General features: G+C 43.3%; 3 gene segments (V, D, J or C); all 3 read right to left on the bottom strand.

Moving 5' to 3' along the window:
- Window positions 1–3,219: 3,219 nt before the first annotated feature.
- LOC116812468 (T cell receptor beta variable 4-1-like) lies at window positions 3,220–6,844 on the bottom strand. The segment is given in 3 exon segments: window positions 3,220–3,644; window positions 3,755–3,912; window positions 6,795–6,844. Coding segments are annotated over 3 exon segments (633 nt in total).
- A 538-nt stretch (window positions 6,845–7,382) lies between these two features.
- Window positions 7,383–8,344, bottom strand: LOC116812460 (T cell receptor beta variable 3-1-like). The segment is given in 3 exon segments: window positions 7,383–7,423; window positions 7,844–8,137; window positions 8,254–8,344. Coding segments are annotated over 3 exon segments (384 nt in total).
- A 7,072-nt stretch (window positions 8,345–15,416) lies between these two features.
- On the bottom strand, window positions 15,417–15,923 carry LOC116812453 (T cell receptor beta variable 2-like). The segment is given in 2 exon segments: window positions 15,417–15,760; window positions 15,851–15,923. Coding segments are annotated over 2 exon segments (393 nt in total).
- Window positions 15,924–16,250: the final 327 nt, after the last annotated feature.

Genomic DNA, 16,250 nt, shown 5'->3' with positions numbered 1-16,250 from the left:
CAGAAACACTGACTCAATTATCCACCCCTTCCTTAGTCCATGCAGAGATGTGCTGGGATAGGCATAGCTCCATGCATTGTGGAAAGTCTGCCAAGAGAAGGATCCATCACCATTCCGCCATATGTATTATGGAGAGAGTGGGAGGTGCGCATTTAAGGTCTACTCATGGTAGAATGCATAGCAGGGGTAGCTTCTGGGCTGGCAAATTTTTTCGTGTGATTGGAGATTAGAGGTATACCCAAGCCAGTGTTGCAAAGGCTAGCTAGAAGGCTTTGCACTATCTCAATCTGACTGAATTAATTACCTGCCAAATACTGGTAAGGGTGAAGGTAGAGAGACAAAACAAAAGGAGAAAGAAGGGTACTCTCATTTCATAGGGTTTGTGCCCAGGTACTATCAAGAAAGTGGAAAGGAAAATTTTCAGACTGAGGAAAAAGTTTCACAATACATATATTGGACTAGAATATTGTATCCAGATTATATAAAGGATTATATATAATATAAAAAATCCTTTATATTATATAAAGGATTCCTATAAATCAATATAAAAGATATATAATTTAACTTTTAAAACTGGGCAGAAGCATTAATAGGTATATGAAAAAGACATATGCAAATGGTAATAAAAACATTAAAATGTCCTCAACATCATTAATCCTTAGAGAAATGCAAATTAGAACTCCAATGAAAGATTAATTTTTTTATTTTTTATTTTTTATTTTTTTTTTTTTTTTTACTCGGGCCCCCCGGAGTGCAGTGGCGCAATCTCGGCTCACTGCAAGCTCCGCCTCCCGGGTTCACGCCATTCTCCTGCCTCAGCTTCTCCGAGTAGCTGGGACTACAGGTGCCCGCCACCACGCCCGGCTAATTTTTTTGTATTTTTAGTAGAGACGGGGTTTCACCGTGGTCTTGATCTCCTGACCTCGTGATCCACCCGCCTCGGCCTCCCAAAGTGCTGGGATTATAAGCGTGAGCCACCGCGCCCGGCCGAAAGATTAATATTATGCCAATAAATTCAACAGCAGACAAAATAAACAAATTCCCCAAAAAACACAATTACTCACTCAAAAAGTAGATAACTTGAATGTCCATAAGGATATTAAAAAATACACATAGATGTAATTTTAAAAATGAACTCGTAATAATTAAAAGCTTTTCCAGAAAGAAAACTCCAGGCCCAGCTTACTTTATTGATGAAATTGAGCAAGTTTATCAATTTACAAATTGTGAAGAAGAAATAGTACTAATATTAACATAGAAGCAAAAATCCTTAACAAAAATAAATTTAACTCACAATGTATAAAAAGATTAATATCTAATCAGTAGATAAGATTTGCCCCAGGAATGCATAAATGGTTTTATATTTAAAAAGCAATTAATGTAAGTTACCTTATTTAAAAATTATTTAATTCGATGCAAAAATTTTTAACAAAATACTGGCAAGCTGTATCCAGCAGCACATCAAAAAGTTTATCTACCGCAATCAAGTAGGCTTCATTCCTGGGATGCAAGGTTGGTTCAACATACACAAATCAACAAACATGATTCACCACATAAACAGAACTAAAAACAAACCCAGATGATCATCTCAATAAACACAGAAAAGGCTTTTTGACAATTCTATTAAATTCTCTGTAAACCTCTAGCCAGCTTTATGACCCAGGAATGTCTTTCCCAAGACCCTAGGAACCTTCTTTTTGAGATATAATCATCAAGGAAGATAGAGGCCCTTGTCTCCCAGTTTTTGTGGGACAGTAGGAGCCTAATTTAGGATCCTAACTTTACTTAGGCAAAAGCCTAATTTTGACAACTAACTTAAGAGGCTGCTCCCCCCAAGTTGCGAAGCTACCTCATTTCATAAAACTGTGAGAAGACTGTCTTCTCTTTTGATACAGCACAGATGACTATATATCTTGGGATAGGGAACCTTTTGTCTCTATAATAAATGAATGAATGAATTAGTGAATGAAAAAATATAAACAGAACAGCCAGGACCCACTCTCCTCTCTAAAGGCTAATGTAGAGCTGCTGGAGCTGTGCTCTGGAGGCATCAGACTCTGAGCCTGATGATTTAACACATTGGGAATAAAGAGACCAAAGGGGGAAAAATAATCCTTCAAGTGTCAGTCTGGAGAGGAAATCCAGGGAGGGGCTGAGACCTGAAACCAACAAGGAGACTTCCAGCCAAGGGAAGGAGAGTGGATGAGTCAGGAAACTTCTAGACCATGATCCATGGGCTCTGCAGCAAGGGGAGCAGACAGAGGCACATTTGCTGCCTGCAGGGTTCAGAGAAGGTGTCTGTGCATATTTGGAACTTTGATCAGGGCTAGAATTCACAGTCTAGCTTTCAGTGTACAAATGAGAAATAGAGAATAGACAAGCTGAAATATAGAATAATAGAATTGGTGAAAATAGATACATATTTCTCAAACACATTTCCCAAAGGGTGAGTCTACTACTGTCCTCTCTAACTGACTTCTGCACTGGGACCCTTGCCTGGAAGTTCCTTCTCTGATTTCCCAATGCTCAGGGCTGCTTGACTCTGTATGACAATAACCTATGATGGAAGGGAACCCTTGGTCCCAAAGAAGAGTCATGGAAACCACAGAACACAAAGTGTCAGGAGAACATAGCTCCTCACAGGACGGTGTCTGACCCAGTGCAGGGTGTGACTCTGTGGTGACACAGGTGATTGTTTAGAGGGTTCTTATAAAATGTTAAGCTAAACAATCCTTACAGCACGCTTGCTTTATTTCAGGAATTTCTTTTTTTTTTTTTTTTTGAGACAGAATCTTACTCTGTCGCCCAGGCTGGAGTGCAATGTCATGGTCTCGGCTCACCGCAACCTCCGCCTCCCGAGTTCAAGTGACTCTCCAGCTTCCTGAGTAGCTGGGATTACAGGCATGCGCCACCACGCCCAGCTAATTTTTGTATTTTTAGTAGAGACGGGGTTTCACCATATTGGCCAGGCTGGTTGCAAACTCCTGACCTCATGATCCGCCCGTCTTGGCCTCCCAAAGTCCTGGGATTACAGGCATGAGCCACCATGCCTGGCCTATTTCATGATTTAAAAAAAAAAATTTTTTTTAAACTAGATCTGAGTATGTTTATCTTTTTTAAATCAGTTGACGGGGCAGAGTCACACTCAGGCAAAAGAAAACCCACACTCTAAATATGTGCATAGGATGTAACATTGCCACATGGATGAATTAGCAGGTGCTATGATGTTCTGAAGCTTCTGTCGGGGCTCTTGCAGGAAATGTTCACCCGAGTCGTCCGTGGCCCCCACAGCTTCCTGGCAGGCCCTGAAGGTTTCTGCACAGGAAAGCAGTGACTCTGCAAGGCTGTGTCTTGGCTGCTGGCGCAGAGATACAGGGCCGAGTCTTCTGGCTGCAGGGCGTGTAGGTGAAGGTTTAAGAGAGAGCTCTTGGGGCATTCAGGTGAGAAGCGAGTGGGCACACTTTCATTTATAGAGAGTTTCTCATAGCTGTAGGCAAACATGAGCTCCGGCGGCTTCTTCGCTTTCTGCTTGTACCAATACATAGCATTGTGCCCCATATGTTGTTCACATTTCAAAGACTTCTTATTTGCCATTCCCATGACCAGGTGTTTTGGTGTCTGGGTAACTTCAGTGTCTATGGGGACTGTGGGGGGAAAGAGACAAAATTCAGGCAGAGCCCAGGAGGAGGGTTGTTCCTGCAGCCACAAGGAAAAGGCTTGGAGTTCAAGGACAGACAATTTCAACCTAACTCACCTGCTCCCAGGAGACAGAGAACTGCACAGCAGAGCAGCCTGCAGCCCATGCTAGCCTTGGGTCTGAGATGGGGCCTCTGACTGGGGTCCTTTGGGTGAGGTGCTGGGCTCTGGTCTCCCTGGCCCTGGTTGGTGGTTTTTCTTGTGATGTCACTGCTCCTGACAGTTTCCCCAGACCCAGGGGATGTTTCTTCCTGACTGCTTTACATCCTTTCTAAGTTCAGACAGAAGGTAGATTTGAATTGTCTGGGCTGGGATGAATGGGCTGGGCAGAAAGGGCAGAGCCAGCTTTTTACTCCCCAAGGATATTCCTCTGGCAGGGGCTCCTTTGCTCTCAGCTGCTTCCTCATTATGGGGATCCTCCCTCTATCTTTGTCTTCCTGTCTTTCAGGATCCCTCTCAACAACAGACCACTCCCATTCAAGGAATATCCTTCTGTCCTGCGGGATCACATAAAACAGTGCCATTCAAAATGTCCCTTCCCTCTATGTCTAAGCATGGTGGAGCCCTTTCTGCCCAGCTCTATGGACGGAGGGTGACTGCATGACCGCAGATCCAGTGTGGACCAGCTCCCATCATTCAAGGGCATGACTGTGATGCCAACCAGCCACCAGGCACTGGGGAGGGAGCTGAGGGAGCACGAAAGGGATGAGCCACCCTCTGTCCCTGAACTGGAGGGCATGGGGCTTGGCTGGGCTTAGAGCCAACATACACAGGATGCTGAAAAAGAACAACACAAGGTGTGTGGAGCAAAGGAAAGGGAAATCAGGTTGAAGTTGATGTTAGTGTGCTTTAGCTGAGTAAGATCATGTTCTCAGTTGGGTATGGGTGTCTCCCCATGGGCAAGATCCCTCCTGGCCCGTCTCTTCTCTTACTCTCTATCCCTTCCCCAGGTCCCTGCCTCAGAGGTTTCACTGGAGCACAGCTCCTCCCTGTGGCCGAAACTGCATTTGGCCACTCACCAACCCAGTGTCAGCATCCAGAGGGGTTCCACATCTCACAACCCTGAGCAGCGAAGAAGGGTTTGAAAGGCCAGGGGAGAATGAAGACGAAGGAGGTGATGGCAACAACACCGAGAGTCAGCAGCCGGAACACCAGGTATCCACACACCTAGGACATTCTAAATTTTTACTCAACAGAAATTACCTTTGTCTGTGTCTGGGCACCATGGCAACACCTTATCTCTACAAAAGTTACCAAAAATTAGCCGGATGTGGTGGTGCATGTGTGTACTCCCAGCTATTCAGGAGGCTGAGGTGGGAGGATTGCTTGAGCAGGGAAGTCAAGGCTGTAGTGAGCCATGATTGCGTCACTGCATTCAGGACAGAGCAAGACCCTGCCCTCACCCTCCCCCCACCAAAAAACAAAACAAAACAAAACTAGAAGAAGAAAAGAAATTGTCTATGTCTGGATCCCTAGTAATGAGCAGAACAGACAGTAATATCCCAGCCGTCTTGCACTCTTGGGCCAGTCTGACTTGTTCAACAAATACTCCTTGAACAACAGCTAGGAGCAAGCAGAAAATCACCAGCATTTTCACCCCCAGAATTCTATTTGAGTAGGGCAATTCAACTTATTCAGACAACAGCTAGAGAATAAACATGTATCTTACATGAACTTTAAGAAATTTAATCAGTATGTCATTGTTCAATCACTCCATATATGTGATACCATATTTCCTCATATATTAAATCAGGAGAACTGAAATGAGATGATCTCCAAAGCCCTGCCATTTCTAAAATGTTAGCAACCACATTAGGTCATCTGTTCTGTGGAGAACTTTCCAACTAGGAACCACCTGGATGAATTCCTATGGGTCTTCTCTACTTCACTGCATAAGCTATTTATGCTTTATGACCATTTATTGAAATATCATCAATTTTCTTAAAATGTAAAGTTATGCCAATATTGACTTTTCATTTTAGAACATGTGAAGATACAAATGAACACATATAAACACAAAAATGGGATGATTCATACTTTCTAAGTGATTTTTATCATCTATTATTGTATTACATCAGTATTACCATTTTGCGATGAAAATTGTAATTGTAGGAGTGAGATTAGGGTCGTAAATCTATGTTATATGTAAATCTACACTGGGCCTAGGGAGGATACTTATCCATGAGTTAAGTCAAGGATTTATAATTTAGGTTTGTTTTAACCCGGGGATGTTTTCAGTCAGGAAGATAATTTTAGCATTCCTCTAATGTGTAAATTTTATCAGATTTTCATTGTGGCCCATAAAGCAAAACAAACAAACAAAAACTTTTAAGGGATATAGATTAGATTTTAAGAAAAGGGGGTTGAATATTCTTCCCCTCAACAGGTTACATATAGGATGGATCTCTAACCTGCTACACTAGATAAAAACCTAAAATTAATCTTGTTTTAAACACTAATATCATTCCTATTAAAATTATTTCAATTGGTATCTACTTCAACAAGAAAACACTTTGGTCCTTCTACAAAGAAATAGAACAAATTTGAACAAATAAAATTTTATTGCATTGTTTGGCTCCCAATAAGTAAACCAAATTGCAAGGATAATTAAAAAAAAAGCAATAGAGTTTAAACGGAAACCTTGAATAATGGTGGAAGTAAATGGTTTAATTTTCCTGAGGACAATAGCTAACATAAGCATTTGCCACAACAAGGGGTGGTGACGGGTGAGTTTACGTCATCTGAATTAGGGATGGACCTAAGAAGGAAAATGATCTGAGGACCGTGTGAATTGCAAGAAGATTGAAGAGTGGAATAGGAAATATGAAGAAAAGCCAAGTAAACACATTTATATGTAATAGAAGTAGTATATGTGATTGAAGATAAGAGGACATAACTGACTCCAAGATAGCTGGGATTTAGGACACAGAGTACTAACAAGGAGCTCCGAGAATATGCATAAGAAAATCCTTTTTTTTTTTTTTTTTTTTTTCTGGGCCATGTCCTAAGCTGTGTATGCAGAGGATGGGACTCCCGAGGGCCCACCAGAGAACAAATTCTGGAAGGCTGAAGATATGGGCAGGGATGTCAGAAGATACCAAGGGCCGAAAGGCAATGGCATTCGGACCCAGTGAGAGTGGAGAGTCATGGTGGGTACACTGTGATTCCCACTAAGACCCTGGGAAGGCCATGAACTAGCAATGATGACCACAGGCTGGGGCTGCCTAAGAGGGAGGGCAAAGCTGAAATAGAACATAAACCCTTTCTAGTCTTTCACGTAGGATATTTAGAAGTCTCCTAATGGTACATGCCACCCAAAAAATCTGTCTCCTTTCTGATCCATATTACTCCCAGTGTTCCTCTACCAAAATATCAGTTTCATCATGTTGTTTCACTTGGAGTAGAACCAATGGCTCACCATTCCCTAGAGATTTGTGTCCAAAGTCCTTTCGATGTCTCCCAATATCCCTACTCATCCGCTGTCGCCTACTCCTGAGGAGCGTTCAAGGTGACATTTGTCAGAATTGGGAGAGACTCTTGCTGATCATCCTTCTTGAAGAGAAAGAGTCTACAAGGTGCAAGGTTGCCTCCACCGGCTTCTCCTCAAAACTTTCCAGTTTACCTATTGCCACGGAATTTCATGCCTCTCCAAATATTTTTCTGTTAAATAAAGTACTTACTGATCATCAGAATTTTCTCTTGATCTTATAAATATTTTCCTTCCCCTCTCCTTTGTGCTTGTGCTCATCAACCATTTTTAGCAATCATGTGTTTTTTTCATAATGTTATATAAAATATGAACAAATGTGTGCAGCACAGAAAGGCAAGAAATGGCTTCCTCCATCAGTTAAGATCTTCAGTGCATGGGACAGGCTCTTTTTTGTTTGTGGAGCCCTAATACTTTAGTGGCTTTGTTGTGAAGCCCTGCTCTAGCTGATAAATAATTCTGTGAGACTTTTGTGTGCATAAAATAGAGGACTTCTCCACTGGGTGCACTAGCCGGCTGTACTATAGACTGAAACTTCACCAGAGGCCATCAGGAAGTGGAGCCTGGAGCCTTGGGTGCAGGTGCACACACTGTCCCACGGCTTCCTGGCTGAGCCGGGAAGTTTGTGCACAGGGATGCGGTGCGTCTGAAGGGCTGTGCCTTGACTGCTGGCACAGAAATATACAGCAGAGTCACCAAGCTCCAGGGACTTGATGTGAAGATTTAAATGAGCTTTGTCTGGAGAGTCAGGTGAGAAGCGATTTGGAACTGTTTCATTTAAAATGGGCTCCTTATTCCTGTAGCTAAACATTATCTTCAGAAATTTCTTAGAGTCCTGCTTATACCAATACATAGTATCATGGCCCAGATTTTGTTCACATTTAAGGGACTTGTCGTTTCCCATCTGTGTGACCAGGTATTTTGGAGTCTGGGAAACAGCTGTGTCCAAGGAACCTGCAAAGGAAAGAAGCAGAGTTCAGGCAAATCCCAGGAGGTAGCCTGCTGTTGTTGTCATGATGAAGAGGCTGAGGGACTCCAACAGGATCCTGTCACCTGGGCCCAGGACTCACCTGCTTGCAGGAGGCAGAGGGCCACACAGCAGAGGAGCCTGCAGCCCATGGCAGAGTGAAGCAGACCAGGCAAGGCCCAGGGCAGGGTTCTGGTCTGCAGTGGTGAGAAGACTAGGCTGTGGTTTCCACTGCCTCTGAGAGGTGCTGCGCCAATGAGGTCACAGCCTGTAATCATTCCCCCATTCCCAGGGTCTCCTCTAGCATGGGTCCTCCCTTTCATCCCTGCACTTGCTCCTTTAAAGGAGTTTTTGGAATTTCTGTGAATAATTGAGAGGGTGGAATTGTGATCTCCAGGATGTGTCTCTGACAGTCATTCCTGTGCCATCAGCCCCCTCCCTCCCTGCTCCTTCCCGGGGATCTGACCACCTCCTCCCTTCCTCTCCTTTTCAGGCCCTTCTCTCAGAGTCAGGCTGGTTTCCTCTCTGGATCTTTTGCTTCCCCTACACAATAATGCAGGACATTGTTCTGCTCTCTTGAATCTTTGCTCACTTGAAGGTCTGATTAATGTTCAGTGGTCCCCTTGTTTCAGAAGACACTGGCCTGAGATTTCACCTGAATACCAGCCATAGCCACCTACCCCACATGACTGTGATGCTAGTTCAGAGCAAACCCTGCTGAAGGGTTATTCTTGGGAGTGAATTGCAGTCCTGTTCCCTGTGATGTTCTTATCTGTCCAAGGGGCAGATCTATAAAGAAACAGCAGGCTGCTGGAAAATATGCAGACACCGTGTGCTGGGAAAGAATGGCAATGAAGGTCAACAACATGGCAGTCAGGGAAAACAAAAGTAGTTGACAGTATTGCGCCTTGAATTTTCTGCAGATAATCCTCCTTCTTGGTACAAAGTTTACAACCCAAGCTTATTGTGGGGTTTCTCAACTTCAGCACTACTGCCATGTTGGATCAGGTGATTGTTTGTTGTGGGGGGCTGTCCTGTGCAGGTAGGATGCTTAGCAGCATCCTTGGGCCCTACCCACCTGATGGCAATGTGATGACACAAAATGCCTTCGTGTTTTGTGAATTATCTCCTGTTGAGGACCACAGTCCCCTTTATTCTTGCCCATGGTACTCCTCTCCTCTGCCAGCCATCAACCACCCAACCTCGGGGGTGTGGCAGGGCTGCAGCTCCTCCTGCTCTGGTCAGCAAGGTCCAGCACTCAGACCTCAATGCCTCAGTCAGTGGCCCCAGGGCAAGAACCTCCAGGAGGAAAACCAGGGACCAGCACTGCCAGAAAGGCATTTCACACACACACACACACACACACACACACACACACCCATACACAAACTTTGGTAGTGTTGTCATCTACTGGTGAATCCCCTGCAAAGACAGACCCCGATGGTTCATTTGTGATTTACTAAACACAGAACTTGAACTAAACGAAAGAAAAATGATCACCATCCTTCTTGGAACTTCAAGCATGCTTTATTTGTTTATAGTCATTGAATGGCTACTTAGTGCAAAGCATGAGTAAACAATATTCTCACTCTCATGATGTTTATAGTCCAATAGTAGCAAAAACACATTCACACATTACTTGTAGACTAAGAATATGAAATACATGTTACATGGACGCCAGCAATATAGTTACTATTTACATTTAAATACTTTTTTTTTTTAACGCATCCCATTTCCTGATCTATGAAACAATGGGCAGAAATAAATAATTTTCAACACTCTGTCTAGCTCTACAATTCTGTGAACATAACCAGGTATCCCTGTAGATGTGGGTCTTATTCAGTACCTACCTCATTGCACCCCACAGCTGACACGGGAAACTTTTCAAAGAAGGAATGGTAGGGAGGGAAGGTAGTGAAATGACAAGAGGCTACATACAATGGTGATGATCATAACTATATAAAGATGTAACCATTCTTAAAGAGTAGACTTTAAATAAATACGTATCTCACTATTTTATGCAAGAGTTTTTACCAAATCAGACGGACAGCATCTGGGAGAGGCACTGGAATGAAACTGATAGAAACTCGCCTCACATGAGGCAATGTTAGTTCTGGTTGTTGTTTTGTTTTGTGTTTTACAGGAGACATGAAAAGCAAAAGTGTTTTATTGTCCATGAAAAATTGTCTAGACCGGGCGCAGTGGCTCTCGCCTGTAATCCCAACACTTCGGGAGGCCGAGGCGGGCGGATCACGAGGTCAGGAGATGGAGACCATCCTGGCTAACACAGGGAAACCCTGTCTCTACTAAAAATACAAAAAAATTAGCTGGGCATGGTGGCGGGTACCTGTAGTCCCCGCTACTAGGAAGACGAGGCAGGAGAATGGCCTGAACCTGGGAGGTGGAGCTTGAAGTGAGCAGAGATCCTACCACTGCACTCCAGCCTGGGCGACAGAGCGAGACTCGGTCTCAACCAAAAACAAACAAACAAAAGAATTGTCCAAAGGATAAAAAGGAACAAATAAATTTATTATCTACGTATTTTCTGACAGGGCCCGCCATACTGGAGAAGGGGAAAAAAGCTACAGAAAGGAGAGAGGATAGACGCTGGTATCCCCGGGAAGAGCCAGGCTTCCAACAAGAAAGTCAAAGAGGGAAGAAAACGTAATAATTTTATCATGGAGATAACTTAATCCACAAAAAGGTGGAGAGTTGTAGGGACAAAGGGAATGAGACAGAAGGCTGCAGAAGAACTAGAACCAGTCGAACTGAATGATATCAGGATGCACATTTTGAACATCGGTCATATTTTTGGCTGTCCAATATTTAAACCCCATCTTATATTTGGGCAATTCCCCAAAGTTTGGGTCTTGGCAGGAAAGGCAATTGTGTTGATATGTTTATAAGCAAAATCTTCCACCCTTCTAGAGCCAAACTCTCCATCTCTGCCTCTTCTTTTTCACTTATCATGAGAGTACCACTTCACCTGGCAGAGCTGTCTCCTTCTTCCAGCTCCCCAAGAACGCACAGGAAATCTGTCCTGTCTCCTCTGGTGGAATAGAATGGATGAACAATCTCTTGTGTCCAATTACGTCAAATTTAGTTTCCTGAGCAGGGTCTTATGAAGATTTCATTTCACCTGATTCTGTCTCTCTCTTCACTGATGCTCAACTCTGGGTTTCCAGGTCTGCAAGGGGACAAGGGCCATGGTTTCACTTCCATTCTATCAGCTGGCTGCTAGTTACTGGAGACTCTGACCCTGATTTAAAAAAAAAAAATTCTTTCATGCTGACAAAAATACAAAAGTCAACATTGCATATCAGCTCATGGGATCATATCCCTGCAGGTTGACCAGCAGCTGCCAGTTTTCCAAAAGAAATTCAGACCAAAATCAGATAAGACATCCTGTCACAGGCCAGGTATCCTTCACCTTTGCAGAGCATCAGTTCATGCTATTTGCCTGTTGAGCTATTAAAATCTCGCTTGTTCACTTAAAACATTTACATTTATTATTTCTATTATTATATGAATCACAAATGTTTAACCCACAGTCATTTTTTTGGCAACAATTAACACAAATTAAATGCAATGGCATGATGGATAGAGATTATTTATTAACAATGAAAAATGATTATACGTTATCTTGTTTTTGTTACTGAGAAGACGGTCTAGATTTTTTGTGAGGGTAGGAGTTTGAAAAGCCCAGGGGGACCATGCCTCTCCAACCCTACATTAGTTAGTCACTTTAGATATTTAATATAGAGCTTAGAAGTGTGTGTTTTGCATAGTCTGGTTTTAGGACTTTAGCAGATTTGAAAACGGCCCATACTACAGAAAGTTAAGAAATTAAATTCTAGCATGTAGAAATGAGATTCCTATCTTCAATACATTCTTTTGTTCCATTCCAAAATAAACTGCAAAATTCACCTCCACAGGACGGCTAATGGTTTTCCTGTTAAACTGTCTGGCTAGACTTTCACTTCCAGGCAGCATGCTAGAACATGCATAGTAGAGTATAGAGATATTCTGAAGCTCCCTCTTGCTGAATAACTAGAGCCTATAGAAAATGTATCTTTGCTGCATTTTTGGATTTCCAAGAAGTAAGGGAAACTCCAAATGCTTTTTGAAAAGGCGAAACAGGAGCCTGTAGTGAAAACAAAAGGAAGAGCCTGTTTCAGATGTGCATCCTGGAGGTCTGTCCACACCACCTTCTTTCCCATCTCCAGGTGTTTGGCATCATCTTTTGACACCTGGACAAGTCTAGCTTCCAGGGGTCTTGGTAGACAGGGATAGACATTGAAGATGGAAGCTGGAAGGGAGTCTGGTCAGGCTGTTTTGATAAAACCATTTGCTCAGACCCAGGAGACAGGTTTCCTATCCTTCAAAGCCCTTGCTCGAAGAACTTAGAGGAACATCCAGAAGAGGAAAAAGAAAAAAAGAAACCCTTTCTAGCTTAAGTCTTTCATCATTTAGAGTCAGGGGAATGGTGCTCCAGGTGTTCTTTGGTCTGATAAGTAGATTTCCTTGGTAATTACTCTGTTTGCAAGATCCCTCGAGGAAGCCTTGATCTGTCAGGCTCACTGCCCAGGTTCCAGGAAGTCATTTCATGGCAGGATTGAGCTGGAGCGGAGGCCCAGCATCCAGAGCTTCTCTTATTCCTCTCAGGAAGGGGTCCTCCACCGGCATCTGCTTGTGAGCTCTGCTCTTTCCCAGCTCAAATTCTCTCCCTTTCTCATCCCATGCAGGGTCACATGCAACAAGTCTGGCAGTCTAGGCTCTTTGCTAGAACAAAAACACCTGCACAGCAAGGCAAATGAATAGTCTATATTTATCCTCTCATATTTCAGCATTAACACAGCTTCTGCAGACCACATTTTCCCCTGTTGTAAATAAACCCAATATTTCTTTTAACTGTCTCCCATCCAGAGAATGCTCTGTCCTTCCTCTGAGTTCCCTTAATCTCAGTAGAGTCACAGCTCCTCCTTGTGGTAAAAGGTCAAACATGTCAAGACTCTGTCCCGTGGTGGACCAAAGGCAGAAGGGTAATAGAGCTCTTAGAAATAGAGATATCTGGTCGGGCATGGAGGCTCATGCCTGTAATCCCAACACTTTGGGAGGCCGAGGCGGGCGGATCATGAGGTCAAGAGGCCAAGACCATCCTGGCCAACATGGTGAAACCCCATCTCTACTAAAAATACAAAAATTAGCTGGGTGTGGTGACACCACACGCCTGTATTCCCAGCTACTCGGAAGGCTGAGGCAGGAGAATCGCTTGAACCCCGGAGGCAGAGGTTACAGTGAGCCAAGATCGCCCCCCTGACACTCCAGCCTGGGTGACAGAGCCAGACTCTGTCTCAAAAAGAAAAAAAAAAATGGGAAGGCAGAGAGGTTCACTGCTTCCTTTCTTCAAGATACTTCTACCTAAAATACAAACATACAACATTGCACCTCACCTTTAATAAATATAGAAACTGGCTTTCAGAGTTAATAGACTGAATTTTTGCAGAACAACTTCCCATCAAAAAGAACAAGAAAAACAGCAAAATATAAAGATAAATGTTTGAAGGCACTTGGAGCTACTGAAGTAGTAAGAACTTACGGGATTGGGATCTCAATGAGAAAGGAGAGATCTGACAGACCACTTTTCTGTCTAAGTCATTTGCCAATTTTATATCATTGGCTAAGTAGCTGAGAAAAAAAAATGGAAGCCTGAGAGCATAGTAGGCTTTGAGGAGAATCCATCACTTTTCTGGTCTGGAGAGCATTTATGTTCAGTGACTACTGAATAGGAGAGGACCCTGGTAAAGACCCCAGGCCTTGGTGCTGGGGGCAGGAGCAGGGATCGACTGAAAATAAGCATGAAGGAACTTTCTGGGTGGGGAGGATGAAATGTTTTAGAGCTGGATCATGGTGATTGTTGCACAACTCCACAAATTTATCAAAATTCACTGAACTGCATACTTGCAATGGGCAAATATCATGTTATGTAATTTACACTTTAATTTAGCTGTTAAACTCCAGACATCTAGCTGGAAATTAAATGGCTAAGAGTAAAGGCGAGCAGCGTCATGCAGGCTGAATCCCAGCTCTGATCCAGCTCAGTCATCAACTCATTTAAGGTGACCTGTCCCTGCTACAATCCCCAGCAGAAGCAAAAGTGAATCATTTGAGGAAGATGAAATCATTCAGAGCCTCAAATTAACTCTATAGTTTTTATATACAACATCCAGCATTCAAATAAATTACCTGTTGTGTGAGAAAACAAAATCACATGCCCAGAAACCGAACAGAGAAAACAGACAAAAGAAATAGACCCATATTCAGATGTTAAAGTTATCAAAAACTGGCTTTAAAATGACAGATATTAATACAGTCAACAGAGTAAATGACAAAATGTGGAATTTTAGCAGACAACTGGAAATTGTAGGAAGATTTAAGTGGAAATTCCAGAACTGAAATATGCAAAATACCTAAAATTTGGAATTCAGTAGATATGTTTAAAAGAGAAATAGTTTCTTAAATGAAACTCAAGAAGTTAATCTGGCTGTCTGATGTTAAGTTTAAAGTGACAAATTCATTCCTGCCTCTGCCTCTAGGTGTCTCTTGACTTTTGCTGCTGAATTCTGTTCCTGCACTGCCTGGCTTTATTCTAGCGATTCTCATGCTGGTCTAGACCTCTGTTGACCTTGCAATGGTGTGAAATATTAGACTCCATGTTTTCTACTCTCTTAACTTGTTATTTTGTGAGCTAGCATCATTAGCCCAAATGCATCACAACAGGTTCAAAGGGTCATCAGACAGTTCTGCTCTTGACCACATGCTGTGGAAGACTCATTGATATTGAGGCACTTGCACCGAGCCCCTTCTCCTTCTGTAGGTTCCCGTGGGGACCCTCTATATTCTCGTGGAAATACCTGAACTCCTGCTCAGTAATCATCTTGCAATTCTATGAGTTAAAATATGTTTTCCTAAACAACTAAAACAAAAAAAAATTCTAACAAAAATGGCAAAATGGGAATAAAGAAAAGATATAGGTGATGTGATCATGTACAATTCTCCCATATTCAGAGCCCAAAGCCACGCCCTCTAGTATCTGTAAAAGTTCTTCAAATCCTACAGTATATCTGGCCATTTCTGCCCAAGATACCTTTGGTAATTTAATTTTAGATATCTGTCTATTTGGAGATGGCTGCAAGAACAAACCCAACCAGAGACTTCCTTTCCTTAGGCAGGAAGTGGGTGCTGGTGGCTGGTTGGGAGGCAGAGCTATGAGGGATTTTGCACAGGCTGGAGGTGTCTTTGCAAGGCTGTGGCTTCACTGCTGGCACAGAAGTACATGGCTGAGTCCTCCAGCTTTGTGGACTGGATCTTCAGAGTGAAAGGTGATCCATCAGGCCTTGCAGCTGAGAATCGATCATCCACTATTTCAGATTTCTCTGAGATTTTACCACTAAAAAAGTAAAGTAGAAACTCGATTTTCTGCCCCAAGATTTGTCTGTACCAATAGAAGTGTAAGTGATTAGAGATGGGGACACACTGCAAGGTCACTTCCTGTCCCATCTGTGTGACCTGATGGCTGGGAGTCTGGGTGACTTCAGGTTCTGTGTGTCCTGTGGGAAAACAAAGAAGATTAAGAGAATGGTTTAGAATTGTCTTAGGGTAAGTTCAAAGCAAGAATTTCCTAGAGTCTAAGCATCGACCTGCTTTCAAGAGACTAAAAATTGCCCAGCACAGGAGCCAGGTATCCATGGCAGCATCACAGCAGGAATGAGGCCCCTCCTAGCTCAGGCATCTGGTCACGTGGAAGAAAGGAGGGGCATTTTGAGCTCCCATGGCCCCACAGGCAAGGTCTGGCAGAATTACTGGTGTCTCTGGCAACACCCACCATCCCTGGAGCACCCTCTATAGGAGATAGGAGGGAACCTTTGTGTTGGTGCAGAAACCTGACAATGCAGGGCTCTGCTCAGCCCCAGGGGTCTGATGGTGTGTGCAGGACTGAGGGCCATTACTGAGAGTGAGAGCAGTGCTGGAAAATATGGGGCTCAGCAAGGTAACCCTGAGTACAAAGTCTGGCTCAGAAAATCCAGGAGATCTTCTTGT

Source organism: Hylobates moloch, unplaced genomic scaffold, assembly GCF_009828535.3.
Source record: "Hylobates moloch isolate HMO894 unplaced genomic scaffold, HMol_V3 SCAFFOLD_1, whole genome shotgun sequence".
NCBI lineage: Eukaryota > Metazoa > Chordata > Mammalia > Primates > Hylobatidae > Hylobates > Hylobates moloch.
This window is presented reverse-complemented; position numbering and strand designations above follow the sequence as displayed.